We start from the raw sequence: 19415 nt of genomic DNA on the forward strand, positions 1-19415 counted from the left end.
ACAGCTGAATTTGCTGCTTGAGATACGAATCCTCCAGGATACACAAAACGCCCACTGCTTGACACTGGTCATGGCATCTAAAAGTAAAGCCAAAACTCACTAAATGCTTCAGCAGATCCTGTGACTGTAATCACACACACCTGCAAAGAAAAAAATCCCCAAGCCCCATGATTCATGCCCCTAAACATGATATTTGCTGTCACGCACAAGGCCTTGTTTTCACTCAGGAGGCTTTTGGTTTTTTGTTTAGCCCATTTCATTCTTATTTCTGAAGCTTTCCAGTTCAATGAAGCTTCATTTTTCTTCTCTCCAGCAGTGAGAGCTGGCATTCTTTTTTTTTTTTTTTTTTGTACATACAAGTGTACAAAAGTGCAAATGTTCTTTCCATTGCAGAACTTCCAGAGCTGTGATTTTAAGAACCAAACGTCATGAAAGATTATGATGTCTCGTTTAACACCTTCAGGATGTGGTTGGTCTATAAACCATTCTGTAGAAGTTTGAATAAACTGTCCACAGCGATCTGCAGAGAATGAGTGAGCTGTTGGGTGCAAAGGGCCCAGATCTATCTCTGCTGGTACTTAAGGAATACATACAGTTGTGCATTACGGGTGACCGCATCATTCATTGTCAGTGAGCTACAGGAACCTGCACATGGCAGCTAAACCTGCAGGCTTCTCTTGCCCTTTTTGTTGGATTGAGTTGCTGAACTGAGTTGCACATGATGGTGTGGACAGAGCCCTGGTGAGGGCAAGGGAGAAGATGAGCTTTAATTTCTCCTTTTGTCAGTTTGCCCTTTACCTTTTCTTAAAGTTCCTTGGTTCTTCCCTGTTGGCATTTGACAGTGTCAGCACTTCAGTGAGGATGTGCTTTGAGATACCTGAGCAGCAGGAAGAGCTTCAGGTCTGGCTCTGAGCTGGGCAAGAAGCCATTACTGCCACTCTGACTCCTCACATGGCCATGGGGTTCCAAAACAATCCCACACAACACCAGGCTGCAACACACCCCGCAGCCACGCGGCTCAAAGGTCTCCACCGTGTCTGAACTTGCTGAGATAGCATCTGAAGGCTGCACATGTAATGATGAGCGCAAGCGATATTGTTGTGCTGAACAAGGTCTCCTACCAGAAAAACAAAAACAGGGAAAGTCGGCGTCATCCTGTTGCTGCTCAGCTGTAAGCAAACGCAAAGAAAAGCTCTGGGTCAGCGTTAGCTGGGATGACTTTGCTGTGTGGGCCTTAGACTGGTTTCCCAGTGAAGTCATGCTCCAGTCTGTCACCTCACACAAAGGGAGCCTCTGGGTCATCCGCGGTGATGTTGTCTGCAGCTCTATAGATAGCTTTGATCTACTCTTCTGACAGCTGAACATAAATAATTGTGCTGCCGCTGTTGTTTTCAGGAGTCATCGCTTCACTCACATTGTGTTCAAATGAAAGCCTCCAGCCATAAGGGCCCAGAGCAGCCTTCCACTGCCACCTTGAAGTCACCGTGCCCAGCTCAGCCTCAAATCATTGCAAAAAGCCCTGGTGACCTCACAGCACTGTGTGACAGAAAGCAATCCCAAAGCGTGCAGAAGCCAGAGTGGGCAGAGCAGTTCGGTTCCCGTCTTGAGGACCAGTAACACCCCTTGCTCTGGCCTGCAGCTCCTCCGTTTGCCACATCCATCTGATGATAACTTTGTGGGCCAACAAAAGTAGCCAGCAAAACCACCTTATTGAAATGCAGAACTGTTAAGCATAAGGTAAAAAAATAGGCACTGTTTTCTGAGATGCGCTGAAAGCTGACAGTACTAAAAAATTGGAAGTGAGTTAGCTTCCAAGCAGGAAGGCCTTGCCACGGCTGTATATCATCCTCAGCTGAAATTCCTGTTTGTCCATACATTTCTCTGTTGTAAGTCCTACTCCTATTCAGAGAATCAAAATAGCAGCATGACTCCTCACTTATTCTTGTCCATTTTACTCTTCTGGGAGCCCTGAGATTGCAAAAACATGAATATTCACCGTGGACAAAAAGGACATCTTGGGAATGGAGCCAAGCTGCATGCAGGCCCATTAATTCCTCTGCTACCACTTCAGCTGCAGGCTACTAGAAAGCATTAAACAAAAAAGCAGCAACAACAGCAAGGAAGGAAGGTAAAGGAGGGCCAAGCAATCTCACTGCCACCTTCAGTGGGAGATTCCTATCTTGTGCTGAACGGCAGCCTCTAAGGAAGATGGTCTGCCCCAGCTGTGCACTGCCCAGGATAGGCAGAGCCAGACACAAGCGGCATGCTTTGGCCAAAGCCTTGCATTCATCCCCACTCACGATAACCCAACACAATGCTATCTCCTAAGAATGGAATGGGATCTGCTGCTGAAAGTGACCTAGGGAGGGTTTCATGTCTAATATCAAGTGACTGCTGGAAATGTCCAGGCTGCCTAGCCATGGTGGAGTGACAGTGTTCTTGAGCTCATGTGTTTGATCTGTTCCATGGTAAGTGATGCACAAAATGCCCTCCTGCAAACAGCATGCTGGCTCAGGTAGGCGTTGCCATGGCCTGGCTGCACTTCACACGGCAGCAGCTTGAAGAGCAAACAGCCCCGAAGCCACACTGTGCTCCTTGACTACAGCAAGGGGCATCAGTGCGTACCCTGAGTTCAGGAGCAGTAATTCAGAGTATCCCTGATAGTCACACCTTTGCTCAAACTTCAACAATCACCACCAGAGACAGGAAGAACAGAGGAAGACCATCACTACTCCTTCACGTTAACTTCAAACTGGATCTCCCCCCTGCCCTGCTAAGTCTTTAACTACCTCACAGCCTCAGATGACTTACCTCCTATAGGAGGGTTCTGGTAATAGAAACCAGGTGGGGGCAGTTCAGGTTCAAAGACCCAAGCGTACAGAGGTGCCTGTGTGCAGGCTGCCCTCAGCCCAGTTGTGGGGTAGGATCAGGGGTGCTCACGTTGTGAGCTGCTGAGTTGCGGGGGATTTGTGGCCTTGCACATCCCTGGCACCTATTTGGTGGAGGAGAGTCAGACAGCTCAGCCAAGAGCAGGAGACAAGTGCCAACACAGGCTGAAGGCTTGGACATGTACAGGTGTGTGGCTAATGGGAATTAGATCACATTTTTACACTTACAAAACTAAGCTGTGCAAAGCACACAAGTAGGTGCTTGATGCATATAGCCCCAGAATAGAAAGATTTTTCTCACTGACCTAAGAAAAAGAGAGATGATCCCCATTTCAGCTCTGGATCTGGTTGATATATTTTTATATACTCTGCCAGACTAAATCCCGTGCTCTAGACACTTGTGAGCTGTGGAATTTGAAGTCTGGGTCTTCCCAAATGTCAGGATCTGATTCTTCTAGGACTCAAGACAAAGCAGATTTGAATTTATGTCTCTTGAAAAATATGGCAATTCTTTCTCTGAGGCAATTCCTTATAGGGGCAGCGTGTTGGGGTCGTAGGTCACTGATGTGAGGGACAATTTACAGAATCAAAGTAACGAGAGGCTTGCAATGCAGAACTGGTGGCCTTGGGAAAAGCACAGATAACCTCAGTGCTGAGGCTTATGTAATTGCTGGTTTGAATAAATCAGTTCATCCTGCACATATAATGAAGGAAAGTCCAGAAGAAAAATGGATGGATGCCTCATCTCTAGAGACACTCAAAGTCAGGCTGGATGGAACTCTGAGCAACCTGATCTAGCTGTGGGTGTCCCTGTTCACTGCAGGGGGGTTGGACCAGATGGCCTTTTAGAGTCCTTTCCAACTCAAATGATTCTATCATTCTTTGAAATTTGGTTGTCTAAATGCATGACCAAAAATTCCATCATAGACCCATCAGACATGGAGTCATGTATTTTCTAATTTCCAGACCTTTGGCATTGCAAGCTTAGTATCCTTTAAACACGATTTCCAGTGTGCAGATGTATGTATATAAGTACATATTCTTTTGCACAGATGTACACAGATGCACAGAGATACACGTACACATGTGTGTCAGTGTGTTGGGCTACAGATGATGCATTGTCTGAAGCTAAAGACATTTTCCATGTGTTATATAGCAGAGTTTAAGAGTGTTCATATACATTCCAAGGCTCGTGGTTCTCCAAACGGTGAGCCATTACAGAAAATGAAGGGTTTACTCTAGCTGAGTAAAAATCTTTTCAGGAGGGGCTCCAAGCTGGGTCAGCAGCCCTTCCTTTTTCCCAACACAGAAGGAAACCAAGTGACGTAACTTGCTGTGTCACGAGTTTTGCATCTGCAGACATTTCGGGAACTGAGTTCCCGTGAATGGAGTGACATGTGAAAGGACTGTGGATCCTGGGCCTAATATTTAACTTCTTGGTGACTCATCCAGTACTGTGCTAGTGTTTGCAATTGTAATAGTTTTGGCAAATGCGACTGATTACACGCTTAGAAGCACCCAGATTTTAAGCCCCAGAACCACTGGCTGTAGCAGCAGAGCCCAGGGCTCTTGCAGGGCCCAGCTGGCTCTCCGGTCGGATGGATCATCAGTGTATTCAGAAGATGTTTGTCTCTCTCTGCTTGACAAGGAATTTTTTTTTTAACAATTGTGTTTATTATGTGCAGCTACAATGCGTTTGCTTTCTTGAGGAGTGCTCTCTTTCTTTAGTTTTAGGGCCTTTTGAGACAGCAAAAGGCAGATTTTGGCCATTGGCCCATGATTTTTAAACATCCTGAAGCCCAGTGAGAAGAGTGGATATCTCAAAGCCCCAACCTAAGGGTCACTAGCCAAATGCAGATCACCTCATTAGCTCAGGCAATTTGTTTGCAATGACTGTTTTGGGTAATCCTGCACATGCGCAGTGCAGCTGATGTGTCTCTGTAGCATCAATCTGCATAAGCAAAATGAACCAAGGCAGCACAAACGCTGTTGGAAACAGGAGCTCCAAAACACATTGATTGCTCTCTGAGGTGGTTTCAGCAGTTTCCCTGACCGGTTTAATTTAGAGATGAGACAGGGGCAAGTGTCACACTCCTCAGGAAGATGCATGGAGATGTGAGGCTGCTCTGTGAGGCCCCTTGCACTCTAACCCACCTTTGCAATGCACACCAAGTGAGAGAGGAAAACACTGTAAAACATTCTGTGTGTATTTGATCACGGGGCTGATCATTTTCCATCTCCACTGTGGCCTCGCCTGCTTTTTGTCTCACTAACAGCAGTCAACACGGACAATTTTATTTAGATGCCTTGTTGCGTTTTACTGCACAACCCATGACATGTAACCTGAAGCACAAATGCACAAAAGGGATTTGGCATCTTTGCTCTGTGGCACAATCAGCATTGTTGTTAGGGGCCATCCCGAACAGGAGCCTGCCTGCAGGGACACAGCAAGCAGCTTGCCGAGCAGCTGGCCCAGCAGAGCCCTGCAGGCCCACAGCCCTGCTGCCCACACCTCCTTGCCCCATGCTTGTCCTGGGATGGGACACACTGGGCCCACTTGCCAGCCCATCATTGTACAGCAATCAGTTAAATTTATGTGGCATGTGGTTTCATTCAGCTCATCTGGGCTCCCCTGTAAGTCAGGCACACCCTGGCCTGATTGGAATCATGAAGGCCCTTTCCTGGCCAGACGCTCACCCGAACACAAAGCAGACTAGGCACCGAAAGGCCAATGGGTTCTTCCTCTCAAAGCTCCGGAGACCCTTAATCCCTGTGTATCCTTTTTCCACATGCAGCTTTATGCGTTTGATTGAAGACCAAGTGATAGAGATTCAATTAGCAGAGGGAAGGGACTCTGCAGGCCCTGAGCGCAGGGGGCTTTTTGCTGTAGTGTATGAGGTCATCCCCACAGAAGCAGTTAGTTGGGGTCTGAAGAGCCCCTCAAAATGATAAATCTACAGTGAGCAGAAGGGACATGGCCAGTAGAACGTCCCAGAGAAAAATCTGCTGTGTGGACAGACAAAAGAGGGAAGAAACAGAGAGGCTTTACAAGTGAAATTCATTAGAAATTGTCCTGATGTAGGGAAGTCATCTCCCAGGGCTTTGGGATAGCTGCAGAGAATCTGGTGGAGCGCATTTAAAATGGACATTGTTCTACCACTGGGACCTGGTTTTGCAACACTATTCTCTTTTAGAGCAGTTAAGAAATGCGAGAAAAATGAGATTTTATAGTGACATTACTCAGGCAATCTCCTGCGTCTTCAAAATGCAGCTGGAAGCAGAACACCGGGTTGAACCCGTTTCCTCCAGCGCTGCAGGGGGCACAGGCCACCCCTGGTGACAAGCTGCAGCCCTGCAGTGTCTGAGGGTGCTCTGGGGACAGGACTTGTGCTCAGAACTCATGGACAGCATGCTGTGTGAGGCAGCCTTGCTGGCCTTTGCACTTCAAGTCTTTCCAAGTCTATATGACTCGATTCTGAAATAGGCTCAGTGCTGAATGTGTATCTGGGATTCAATCACTCGTTAGCAACCTTGGAGTCGTGTTTATTTGGAAAACAGGTGAGAGAGAGACAAAGGGAATGGCTCACTGTAAACATAGTTGCTTCATCTCCACATATTTGGCTGGTGTGATCCCAAGGCATGGGGGACACCCCTACAACAGTGCTCACTCACATTCATCTTGCAGCAACTTGACCTGTGCCCACCCACCCTGCCAAGGTCACAGGACAGCCCCAAAAGCAATGGAGGGGGAGTGGGTATGACCCCAAGCCTGGTCTCAAGGAACAACCATGCAGCCACCCGGTCCTCTGACTTGGTCATGTGCAGTGAGGGCACTGGGAGGGACACACTGGGATTCACTGAAAATGAAAGACAATGGCACAGAACTTTTAAATAATTTTATAATTTCCTGATGAACTTAGTCTGTGAATAAAAAAAAGAAGAAAAAAAAAAAAAAAAAAGAACAAAGTGTTTATATTATCAAGGCAAAGTTGAATATAACACATTTTCTTTGCAATTTCATTATCCTGTCAGTAACATGACTCCAGCAATAAAACACATACAAGTTGAAGGCAGCGTGCGCACTTGCATCACGGACATCAATGTCTCCCGCTGCTATTTCCAAAAGGAATCCAAGTACACCAGATCCCATACCCAAAGCCTTTCTCCCCCTCCACTAAAGTGCAACACATCTCTTCCAAAGCAAATGAGGGATCCATGTCTGCAGAGAGGATGGAGTATCCCATCCCACCGCGGTTTTTTTAACCCTTAGGGCAATCCTCTGGATTGCCCCCAAACACTTGGTGAGCCAGAACCTGGAGTGGGGCCCTCATTATGTACTGACTTGGAGGAAAACAGCAACGTGCTATTCTAGTGAGCTCAGAGCAGCACGTTAGACTAGCACTAGAAGTTATTTCCCCGTTCATGGTCCCATTTTTCATCCTCCTTCAGAATCTGAACAGATAAAGGCATTTGCCACCACAACTTCCCCAGATGTACTGTAATAAACATTTCAGGACGGGCCCAGTGCAGGCGCCCTGAGCCAGGCTGCTGCCATGTGCTGCTGAGGGCTGAGGGCAGCCTGTATCTCACAGGGTCTGAGGCCTGGCCGTGCCCACGGAGATCGAAGGAAAGATGCCTACTTGTACAATTTAGCTTCAGATTTGGATTTTAGTTGATGACCGTGTTTTATAAAAAAAGAGATTACATACGATGGATCAAGAAATCCTTTTTTTTTGTCAGCCCAAATTGAAAAAATAATGTTTTGAGCAACGAACCCAACAAAGCACCGAGAAACCAAGGCGCATATAAAAGCAAAATTGATCTACTTCATTAAGATCCAAACAGGAAGTGCAAAATGAGGATAAATAGCACATGCTAATTAACTTTGAAAGAAAAAATACATTCATTTAACGATGTTCTTCACCTAGTATCCCAGGTCAAGCAAAATGTGTGGGCTTTTTTTTAATGTTAACATGCCAGTTTATCCTCACGTTGTTCCTTCTAAGCAGCTCTGAAAATAGACCCACATGCCTACAGCCAAACTACACTTCCACGTGGCTCTTGCATGTTGGCCAAACAATCTGGTCCATTTACATCAATGGTTCACATTGTAGGGGACACCCGATGATACCAGAAAAGACCGATCTCCAAAATCCCCTTTCTTTCTGCCCATTTCTACACGAGGCATGTACAGTCTAAAAGTGGGAAAGCAGGAATTTACAACACATAGTTCATAACATTTCCAATGAGGCCAAGCCTCCTGGACCTCAAAAGCCTGCAAAGGGCAACTGGTTATAATTATAAGCCCACAAATCCTTTTCCATACAGTCCTGAGAGGAGGAGTCACGGCTTTGTTGTTTCATTACTTGAATTCCTTTTGATGAAATTTATTTTTTATATATTTTTAAAACACATCTTTTTCAGTTCTACTACTATCTTTTTTTAATCCGACAACAGACACACATTGTTGGTAACTGCCCCAGCCTTAGGACCACACAGACAATATCAACAAGCAGAAAACAAAACAGGAAAAAACGCCCCTGAAAAAGTCAGGAGAGATACTGATGACAGGGTTACAGCACTCACCACACACACTGGAAAAAAGTCAGGATTTCTGTGTTTATGCTTTTGACACTAAAAAGTTTTGAAACAGTTTTTCTTTTTAAAAAAGTCAGTGGACGCAGCCATTTTGTTCAGAAGGATTTGCCGTTGTATAAGGTTCCTTCCATTTATGTGGAAGAAACAATTAAAAACGTAATTTTGCTTAAAAATCCCCCCCGACACTCATTCTTTTTGCCATGCTGACGAGACTGATTGGCAGGGTGCTCTCGCCAGCAGCGCCGGACACCCTCCGCCTGACCCTTCTACCCCACCAGCTTCACTGGGGCAGTGTTAGTTATCCATTGCCTTCTGCTTCCTCCCCATTTCCCCGTTCCAGTGCAGACGTTGAGCTGAGTAGAGCTTTTAACATCAGATGCCTTGATTGTACTATTTCCCTTTTTATTTTATCGGTGTCATCGAGAGATGCGCGTGTGACTTACGTAGTGAAATATTTTTTTTGCAATGGTATCAGTGCATGGCTCTCTACATCCTTTGTAAAGAGCCCTTCAGTGGCAACAACTGGCAATTAGTCCAGGAGTGGGGACTCAACTCTGTTAACCTGTTATCAGCCGTAGAAATTTCCCAACAAATTGAGCTTTAGCAGCAGAATGGGTGGGAATTAGAGGACAAACAAAAATAGGAGCCCCTTTGGTTAAAAAAACAGGGTTAGGCATATAAGAACTATGAGATCAGTGCTCCCTTGTATAAAATACTGAGACCCACAAAGTCAGCAAATCTGATAGAGAAGGTATATTTCAGCAGCGCAACTGGAAACAGCACATACAGTTTGTGCATTGCATGACTTTCGCCTTCCATCCACTGGACTTGGCAAAAACTGGATGCTCCAGAGTTTGGCATTTTCTAAAGGGAAAGCTGGTTAAAGGCAGTCAAAGTGAGAAATAATAGCAGAAGCTTAGAGTTTTGTTTGGGAGCACTCCAGCCAAATCTTCTTCCAATCACAAATAGTGCTAATGTTCTCACACTGCAACTCTAGTGTTGTAATGTCCTTTTAGTGTTTTAAATGAGGCTTGATTCAGAAGAAAATATGTGCTTGGACTCATGGATATCATCAGCAAGCATGGTTGGGATGTCAGCTTTTACTCTATACCTGGACTACAGGCTTGAGCTGTTTTTCAGCTGAAACCTAGCAAAAAATTATTTAATTTTCTATAGGCAGATCCTCGGGTCCTTACATCTACTAGTTTCTCTACAAATGACATATTGGAAGAAAAAAAAAACAACCAACAAAGTAATCAAGACTTTCACAACTCCTGCAGCAAATGGAACTTCATTAGAAAGAAGAACAAGTAAGTTTCCCCAGGCTCACTGGGATCTGGACAGGAAGCCAGGAGGCAGGAGGGGCCCCAGAATTTCCCAGAACTGCTGTACTGTGGAACTGTTGCACAAGGAAACTGCATCTTCCTGGCTGCTGACACCTGGATGTAAGATAGCAGAGGAATTGGAGAGAGTTAGACAACTGGAGGAGCATCATGGCAAGTACTCTTGTACGAATTTTCTGCCATGTGCCCAATGGGTGGTTTCTTGATGGACAATGATCACCAAATCTATTGATTACCCTAAGGCCAATGTTGTGGCACTCCATATAAACAAGAAGAAAAGCTTTTGCAGGCCACACTCTGCATTAAATCACAGCCAGCAGCATCTCCCAGATCACACAGTTCTTCAAACTATTTGCCACAACAAGATCTGTATCTACACAGGATGAGAGAGATTATTTGAAATAGTTCAGTGGAGATCAAGTTGGATCAAGTCTGTTCCCAACTGAGATCTGCTCTCTCCCTGAAACTACTTCACTGAGGTCTAAGATCAGTGTTTAAGTTGCAAGTCTAGAAGCCCAAGAAGATAACAGTAGTTAAGAACACTTGCAGTGGCCCAATAATCCCGCTGGGAAGAACAGCAAGCATGTGGCTCGCAGACAGAACACCAAATGGCTGGTATGAAAACTGGCCTAGTTTTTGATAAACCCTTTCAAGGAAGTCACCAGGAGATGCATAAACAGCGAGATTCACCTGGTTTCAGATGCATGGGTCCCACAGACAGCATCATGCCTTTGCTGAGGCACTTTGCAGCCAAGAAACACAGCCTCAGGCTGGCAGCTAAGTTAAAGACGCAAAGGAACCAGTGCCGAAACTCAGAGCTTTCCTGTGATGTATGGGCAACGCAGCACACAGATGGAATTGAAATAACAGCCAGAAATGACCACCCCTTGCTCTCATCCCTCCCCCTTCCCCTGCAGCAGGAACACTATCAAGGGACATCTCAGTAAGAGGTTTACAAGCAGGAGTCATTTGAACCATCGATAAGGGAAATTCCACAGCTTCTCACAGAAGAGGGATTGTTTTACAGCAGGGAACCAGGGCAGCTGGAGATTTGACCATATAAGTTAATGAGATAGTCAGGAGTGGTGGTGGCAGTGTGATGATGTTAGGCTGATGGCCCTGATGGTTTTACAGGCAGCATTAAATTCCTTGAGTGAGTAATTAGGGGTGATGAAGTAAAAGCAAGAGGAAAGATTTCAAAACAACAGCTCCTATCAAAACGTGCTGACTCAAATAATAGGACCAAAGGGGTGGTTCTGGTATGAGGCATGGCTCAGTGGTATGTACAGTCACTGTCTACATGCCTTCCGGTATTTCCCCCTTGCAAACATTCAGGTTCCCATTACTCTCCTCTTACATGAGAAAAAAAAAAAAACCACAAAAACAAAACAAACAAAAGTCTTTGGACACAGGCTAATGCTATACTGAGAACTAAAGTTACATTTCCTGATTTGTAAAGCACTGTCAGTTCGAAAGATGGAGAAGGTGCGAGCCATCCCTTCTTTGGAGACCTAGGTATTTCTACCCAGCAGACGACATGGCTATGGATACAGTTGCTTCTTCTGAATCATCACAGTAGAATGAATTAGGGTATGATTCATTCATTTCAAATTAGTTAGTTTCCAATATATTCCACAGATGTATACGTTTTCAGCTTTGCCCACTTTTCACTGGTTGAAAAGAAGATGGTACACTTTCCCTCATGGAAACTTTTGCTGACCTCCTTTCTATTAGAAGCAATCAGTCATTTCAAAGAGTAAAAATAAGGTGTGGAAGACCTACAGGTGAGTTATGCTACCAATTTGAACGATGTAGGAAATCCAGTTCTTCTGAAAGGGTTTGAAACATTTTGTTTAGCGTAACAGTTTAGTGATTAAGCTCAAAATGTAGTAAGTCAGATGGAATTAAACTCTGAATGGGAGGCTCTGAATGGGAAGTTTACTGAGAGACAGACGATGGATGGACACTGTGGTCAGCTGATGTTTCTAGAACTTGTAAAATCAGAGTTACAGCAATGGCTGCAGGAGTCAGAGGGCTTATAATTAGCTGGTAACTAGAAAACCAAGATTTCATCGCCTGCTGCGTTGCTATTTGGTCTCCTTTTCCCCTCCCCCTGTTTTCTTAAGTAATATGAGAAAGCTAAAGGGGAAAAACTCCTTTAAGGAGTACACGGGGACACGTTAAATGGTTCTGTCCTGCAGATGCCCCCAGATGCATATAACCATTGGTAGCCAGGAAAAAAAATGTGTCCTCTTTAATGCAGAGCCCAAGAATGAACACCCAAGTCCTACTCATAAAATAGGGTTCTGAATTGCTACCACGACAAACCAACCTGCTATTTCAGGTCATATTACCTATCAGCAGGGGCTTTAATGAGCAACAAAGATGGATGGGAGCAAGATGAAGGCCTCTAAGAATTGCACTGGTTTAGCTAAAGCTGTGATTTTATACCTATCTACTCAACTGGGTGCCAACTCCAGCAGAGATGCTCTTCTTTATAAGAACAGGTTCTTGCTCTGAACTCAAACTAATTCCTTGTCAACCTAAACTAACCCCAAATAAATTAATTCATAATTATAGTAAGAACTGTGTTGCTAATTTACCTAAATTAGTTTTAAAATTATATTTTTAAGCTAAATGATGCAATTTGGTTATGTACAAAATGCCTAAGACTATTCTGATGGCAGCTGGTGTTTACAAGCCTACAGCCTGAAAAATTAGCAATGGGCAAACTATACAAGTTAAACCTGGGAGCTGACTTGCTGATCACACCTGTTTGAAGGGGGAGATCTTTCTATAAAATAAGAATTTAGGTGACTCTATGAAGAACTCAGCTAAAAAAATGAAGAGCCAAAAGACAAAAACTGTTATCTGAAAATATGCCCCACTCAGCACTTCAGAGTCAAATCAGTGAACAATAAAAATTAATGCTAAGTAAAAGAAAGTACCAGCATGCCTACCTGGTTTCCCAGCTGCTAGATTAAGACACTCACAGAACGTAATAAGGAAACCTTTCTTTCATCTCTATGTTATTTAAGAATGTAAGGAACATTGAGACAGGCAGTGAGACCTGAGCTAGCTAGCTGATGCTGGCCATTTGTGAGCCGTAATCAGAGCATACTCAAGTTTAATTTTTAGCACTATGAAATAGAGGCTTTCAGCTTTTATGAGAAAAAAAAAAAAAGCAATAAATGAATGAAAGGCAAGGGCTACCCATCTGCAACCTCACGAAGAACTAGAACTTCTTGTATTCAGTGGATCCCCTCTTTGATCAGGAGACTCAGAAGAGCTCTGCTTAGCTGTATCCAAAAGTCCAATACTGACAAGTCAGCAGGGAACTGGATGCTAAAGTAGAAAGGCAGTGAGAAGATGAACATAAGCATGACTGATTAATCATAGACTGGAAGAACCTAGAGAGCCTGTAGTTTTTAGAGGTGTTTGTTTTTGTTTGTTTTTGTTTTCCTTGCAAAAAGTGCACCAGAAGTTTCTGTTCCATTTTCTGTCTTTCACATTCCTCTCCACTCTCATGGCTCCTTGGACTGACTGGGCTGGGCCGTTGGTGTGCTGCTCCAGCGGGGCCAGCAGCCGAGGTCATGACGACTCCTCGAGTGCATTGACGACTTGCTCCAGGATGTCAGGGCAGTGATCTGCTATCTGCTGTAAAATGGCGTTGGCAAACTCTTGCAGCTCTGCGCTTTCCTTCTCGCCCTTTTCTAACTCGTCACGAAGCTGCAAGAAACACACACGACTACAGTCATTCTTTGCTGTTAACTTTGCTGTTACACACGTTCACAACACAATGAGTTCTGCCTAGCAGGCTCAGCTCTAAGCTAAAACACCAGCTTCAGGGAGGCAGCTAGCAGAATGCACCAAGCAGCGTGTGCTCCCAGTTAAAGCCGGGTCACCATGGGAAAACTAAGTGCCTTAGCTACTCCTCAATAGATTGTTTTACGATTAATATCTGCAAAGCTTCCTTTGTAGAATGTTTCTCTGAAAGCAACTGTACTCCAGAAAAAAAGACGTTGTTTTGCTAGTATATCAATTAACTTGATTTTTATTAACAGATAACGGGACATATTTACTTCAGAATTGCTTCCTATATGACATCAATAGAAATGTTACAGACTCCTACCTAATATACTCAGTGTCAAGTAGCATTCTGATTTGTCTGTGGTAAAAGTAACTTTCAGACACTGTGCTTCTTTACTCAGTCATACGATTGCCATACAGAATTGCAGTGCAGCATCCGTACTTTTTGTTTACTAAGAAATTATACATTTCCTATTGGATTATCTGCTCAGAGTAATTGGCTCAGAATGAGACATGAAACTTGCAAACCTTACCTTATTCATACTTTGCATTGTCTACAAGCTGTCCGTCCAACAGACAGAGTAACAAACCACAGCACACAACACAATGGCGTAGATGTGAACATGGCTTTTAACTCTGAATCTAATGGCACTGTCATAACTAAGGGCCCAAAGTCTTAGTGAAGAGCAGGAAACATCTGCCTTCAGTAACCTGTTTATCCAACATGGAATTGATAAATCCCATGCTAGCCTGTGAACTGCTCAGGAGAATCCCAAGTAAGGTTGTAATTTGTGGAAGCATTAAGGGATTACTGTAGTCACAACAATCTAACAACAAGGAGAAGCAGCATCTCTTACCAGACCAGATGACACAGTTAAATAGATTGGATAAGCTTTCAAGCATACAGCTTTATTGTGATATTGTGATACGATATAGCAAAATCCTGCTTTGTTTTATCAGTGATGATGCTGCTTCTAATTCATTCCTTCCGAATAGAAGACAAGTATATTTGTAACAGGTACATACACTTCTTAAATGGGTCTGAAGTTCATTGCAAGCTTTTGCATTTAAAGTTTTGTTAATTTAAGTAAATGTAGCAACCAGATTATCTATTTCTGAACCTTCCTTTAAGTTTGATTTGTTGAGTTTCTAATATTATCCGGCAGTTTTGTAACAATTCTTATTCTTGAGTTATTAATATTTTTATTGGAACTCTGTTGTGTTCATATGTGACATGGAAAGAATGTCACAGTAGGATTTTTCATCCATGAAGGGACACCTGGTCACCAGCATACAAAGCTCTTGATCTGTATTTTTTACTGTTGTAAGGCTGCTTGTTGTAAGTATTACAAAGAGACAGCTGTCAGGCAGTAGGACAACAGAGATCAGTTTATGTCAGTAAGAGCACAATCAGAGGGAAAAGTTACATTCCTACAATTAAAATTTGAATCAGATAGGATGTCTGTGCTTAGTGATGGCATCAAGCAAAGCATGGGAGATTGCTACAGTGTACTGCAAGAAATACTGCATGAAAACAAACAGGCTAAGAGTGACTACAGAATAAACACAAATGTTTTTCAAGAAGTTATGGTATAGACTTCTATAGACAAAAGTGAGAGAAAGGAAATTAAAAGGGTAAGCCAGCTCCACTACTCCCTTTACTAGGCAGGGTAGCATATAGTAAATTATTTGGGCTTTGCGTGCTGAATGTTAGTTTAATGTGCTCTTATGTGCTTTGTTCCTACTGGCTGGTGTGCTCACAGCTCGGCTAGATGAATCTGAGAGGGGCTGATGCCAAGAATCACAATGCAAAAGCAACCTGATCCTGCTCGGCAGAACGACATGAGCTGGGGAAGGGGGAAACGAGTTGGAGGGGAGTACTTGGGGCTGTGAGAAGTCTCAGGGGAGAAGGAAGGGAATTCGGCAGTAACCCATCATGGCTCAGGAAGGGCATGCTGCAGGTCTGCGATTAGCTTGGTTCCAGCAGCCTGGCAGAGCAATTAGTTGGAAATTTGCAGTGGATGGATAAGCCTAGAAGTAGTCCAGTCAGCAAGCAGGAATGAAAGACACAGCCAGCGAGCAGCAGTGCCGCAGATGAAGAACCAGGAGATGTAAAGGAGCCATGTCCGAAGTCTCTGGTTGTCAGGCTAATGAAACTACAGCAATTCACGTGGCCCCAAGCCACCTACTGCTGGGAAACTCACGAAGCTGGTCTTAATGCTGAGCTCTGAGGCACGGCTTCCTTGGCATTTTGGGCCAGAGCAATGATTTGATGGTGCCATTTAGCAGGTAGAAGGTTGTGGAGGCTAGGAAAGACGTGGAATAATGGGAGAATAAGCAATTGATGTAATTCTGCTTCTCTTCATCAGTTTGCATGCATGAGTCCATTCTGGGCTCTCGAGCCACAAGAAGAGGACCAGGAGAGGGCACTGTTAGCAGGGAAACAGGGTCAGGCTGACATGGGTCTGGCCCCTCAGGCCTTGCTCCACCACCCTGTGCAGAGCTGTAACCCTGCCAAGTCTTGCAGGTAAAGCTCCAGAAAAGGACAAAGTGATTTTTAAAAAACAGCAGCATACCAAAGCACCTCAAGGAGATTAACCTCCAGAAGTGAAGGGAGGTTGGTGGGCAAGAGAGAATCCTGCAGGCTGTTGTCTTCGGCCAAGCAGTGCTGCAAAGCCAGTGACTAAGTTTCTTGCTGTGCCATTAATTTATGTGAAAGTATGTGTATTACAAAGATTCCTTATAAAATCAAGAGAAGATCAACAACATAAGCCCACACCAAAGCTGAAATAAGTCAAATGTAATCAAACAACAGTAACAAACTTAACCAGATGGAGAAATTATTTCCAAAAAATAAGTTTTGGGCCATCAAGAGGAGACTGCTCTGTATGCTGAAGGCAAGCAATAATACTTTGTAAATTAGCACAGACAGAAAGTCTATGCAGCTGCCTGGCAGATGTCTGTGATGAAACATTTGAAAAAAGCAGCAACGATAGCCTTGCATTGAGTTTGCTAGTTTCAGAACATTTAAGTTTAATGATAGGATTTCTAGTTAAACAAAGCCATCTTAATTGACTGTGTGGCTGGTTACAGCATTTCTGTATTATCTATGTCATCTCTGTTTACATCATTCCTCTCAGAAACAGCTGTGAGCAGCATACGTCACTCCTCATCCAGACAAGCTTCTTAATGGGGAACATCCAGTTCTCCATGGTATAAATTGATGCACCTAGATGTCTGACAGTCCAAAAATTAGGGAATTTATGTAAAATTATCACTATCATTCTGCTCCTTGTTTTCTAGAATGTTGTGAATGCAAATAGAAACAGTACCATCCTTCCCGTATCATTTTTCCTATGAAAATAAAGGAGTGCCAACGGTGTTTTCATTTGGCAGTTTGAGCTCAGGATACTGTATGTCTCATCTGCTTGCCTCATAGTAATGTCAGAAAAAAAGAGAAGGCCAGATATGTTCGTAAGCCTAGCTGATGACAAGTAAAAGCAGACAACTCAGAAAGAAAAGGACAGAAAGGACTCTAGAAGTGCCTCACAGTATTTACACTTTATCTAGAGATAGAAGAATAAAAAGGACCTTTGGTGTCTCAGAGGAATGTACATTTGCAGATAGCCTGCAATAGATTCAGACACCATTCACCACGGCTGCCTTCTTGGGTTTAGAGCAAGTCATGAATGGAATACGTTGGCACTCAAAGTTAAACTCCATTAGTGAATAGCAATAATAAACGTGAATTTACCTTGCATTTGTATTTCTCTGATCCAAGATATTCCAGAAAGTATTTAAAGATTAATTGACTTTTGGAGGGAAAATAACTTCCTAGTAAAGAAATGCAATGCTGTGGTTTTACTAGGTGAACCACAGAGTTGCTCTGCAGAATCTCAGTGGCCTTTGCTTATCCCATAATGTATACAGGGCAACATTTAGCTAAGAATCTTCTAAATTTCTTGACATGGAAGAAGTTCCCTATGCAAAGCAATAATTTTGCTGATGAAAAAAAAAAAAAAGGCAAATAAAAATAAAGCTGTATCTCACTCATACAGACGAGTTCTGGCTATAGACAGTAAAACTGGATGTAGGTTATGAAGTGCTTGCAGAGCCACACAAAAGGCAAGTTAACTGCCAGACTTCTATAAGGCTGCAATGCTGGGATTTGTAATTATGCTTCCCTTACAATTCAGGTGCTTCTGGATCAGACCTTAGCCAGTCTGAAAAATACATTTAGAACTTAAAATAACAGAAATAAGCAAGAAAAAGAAATTCAACTGATTTAATCTTAGCCTCTGCTTTATCTGAAAATAACTTAAACTATGGTGTATCTCTGGCAAATGGCGAGCAGCTTTTGCGTCTTCCCAGACATACCAGTCTAAATATGTACATGTGAAGTAATGAGAGTCAATTACACACAATCCTTTATTCCTCAACTCTATTAGACTTGTAAAAGGGACAAAGGAATGGGCTAGGAATGTGGAAATCTCAGTCTGCCAATCCTTCCTTTTTTTTTTAAAGTATATTAAATATATACACATTTAGATTAGACCACTAAATATTTCTGCTCTTTCTATAACTTCTGTTTTTCTCTTATCTTTTATCAAATATTAAAAAAAAATCATTTAAGTTTTCAAATTAAGCATTCTTACTTGTCTTTTTAAAGTAATGTACGCATGAAAAATATGTTTCAGATATATCTAAATGCACTCAAATAGATTTCACAACCAATTTTGAGAAAAACACCTTTACAGATTTGTTGAGGGCTACTGAAGTATGTATCTGAAACTTGTACATGTGATTTATCCTGCATTCCTGGACATCTCTAAGCTTTGCTAAGAGCAGAAATGTTATTACTTCATTGGTAGTATATGAGTTTCAAAAGGATATAAATGGAAAGAAGGGATTAAATAATTATCTGTAAGTTATACATTGCTTTGGATAGAGAGGTTTGCCTGCAAACCCTGCACTTGCAGAGAACATCCTCTATCAACAGCGGTCATTTCACTGCTGGAGGAGAATGTTCTATTAATGTAAATTCTAGTGCACGATGCTGAAAATGAATGCTGTTACTCTGTGGCTAAGGAGAATAAAGAATAATGCTTGCCTATATCACAGAGCTACCTGTGAACTGCACATATATGGGATAGGCAGACCCCACAGCTCTTCTCCTGAGCAGCTCACCATTCAGCATCTTACAGGGACTGAAAAGGAGTTAGCTATGTCTCCTGGTTCGGTTGTTAAATATTACCCTATAAGTCATCTTACTCTCGGAAAGCAAGATGATGAGGCACTGCAATCACCTTGCAATGCCACTTCATTCTGCAAATCTACCTTGCCCCTCTGCTCCTTTGCTGGTGAATGAGGCTGCAGTGCTCCACGGGGACTCTGCTCATTTATTCAAGGCAGTGACTGATAACTGTCTCATGACAGGGAAAACTTGACTAATCTGAAGAAAACTCTCTTCTAAGTCATATCTCATGAGTTTTGAAAATGACTCTTCTTAAATGTTAGAAGAAAGGATTGGAAATCCAGTTACAGCTTTGTGAAACACAGAAGACAGGACAAAGCTGCAAGAAGTTAGTGAATTATTAAGTTACACGCATCCGCTTATTTCAGGATCACAGACTGAGCCCTTCTTACTCTTTTCACATTATTTACTTATCTTTAAGAGGAAGTCTAGGTTCTCAGATTTTGTTTATTACAAAGTGATGGAGGATCCTGTTAGCCCTGAAATTTCTGACATATTCCAAGAAAGAAAATTCTGTGGAAT

General features: G+C 43.1%; 2 protein-coding genes across 5 annotated transcripts in view; one reads left to right on the forward strand and one right to left on the reverse strand.

The window, feature by feature from the left end:
- Nucleotides 1-19415, forward strand: part of NINJ2 (ninjurin 2) — a 508566-nt gene that overhangs the window by 22325 nt on the left and 466826 nt on the right. The gene's annotated exons all lie outside the window — the stretch shown is intronic.
- The window catches only part of ERC1 (ELKS/RAB6-interacting/CAST family member 1), a 292584-nt gene continuing 279938 nt past the window's right edge, over nucleotides 6770-19415 (reverse strand). For all 4 annotated transcript variants that reach the window (XM_052667563.1, XM_052667564.1, XM_052667567.1 and 1 more), the window contains one exon: nucleotides 6770-13558. In XM_052667563.1, the coding sequence (XP_052523523.1) occupies nucleotides 13421-13558 (138 nt within the window). In that variant the 3' untranslated portion in view covers nucleotides 6770-13420. The remainder of the gene's footprint in view (nucleotides 13559-19415) is intronic.

The sequence above is a fragment of the Tympanuchus pallidicinctus genome, unplaced genomic scaffold (assembly GCF_026119805.1).
Source record: "Tympanuchus pallidicinctus isolate F22 unplaced genomic scaffold, pur_lepc_1.0 scaffold8, whole genome shotgun sequence".
NCBI classification, from domain to species: Eukaryota; Metazoa; Chordata; class Aves; order Galliformes; family Phasianidae; genus Tympanuchus; species Tympanuchus pallidicinctus.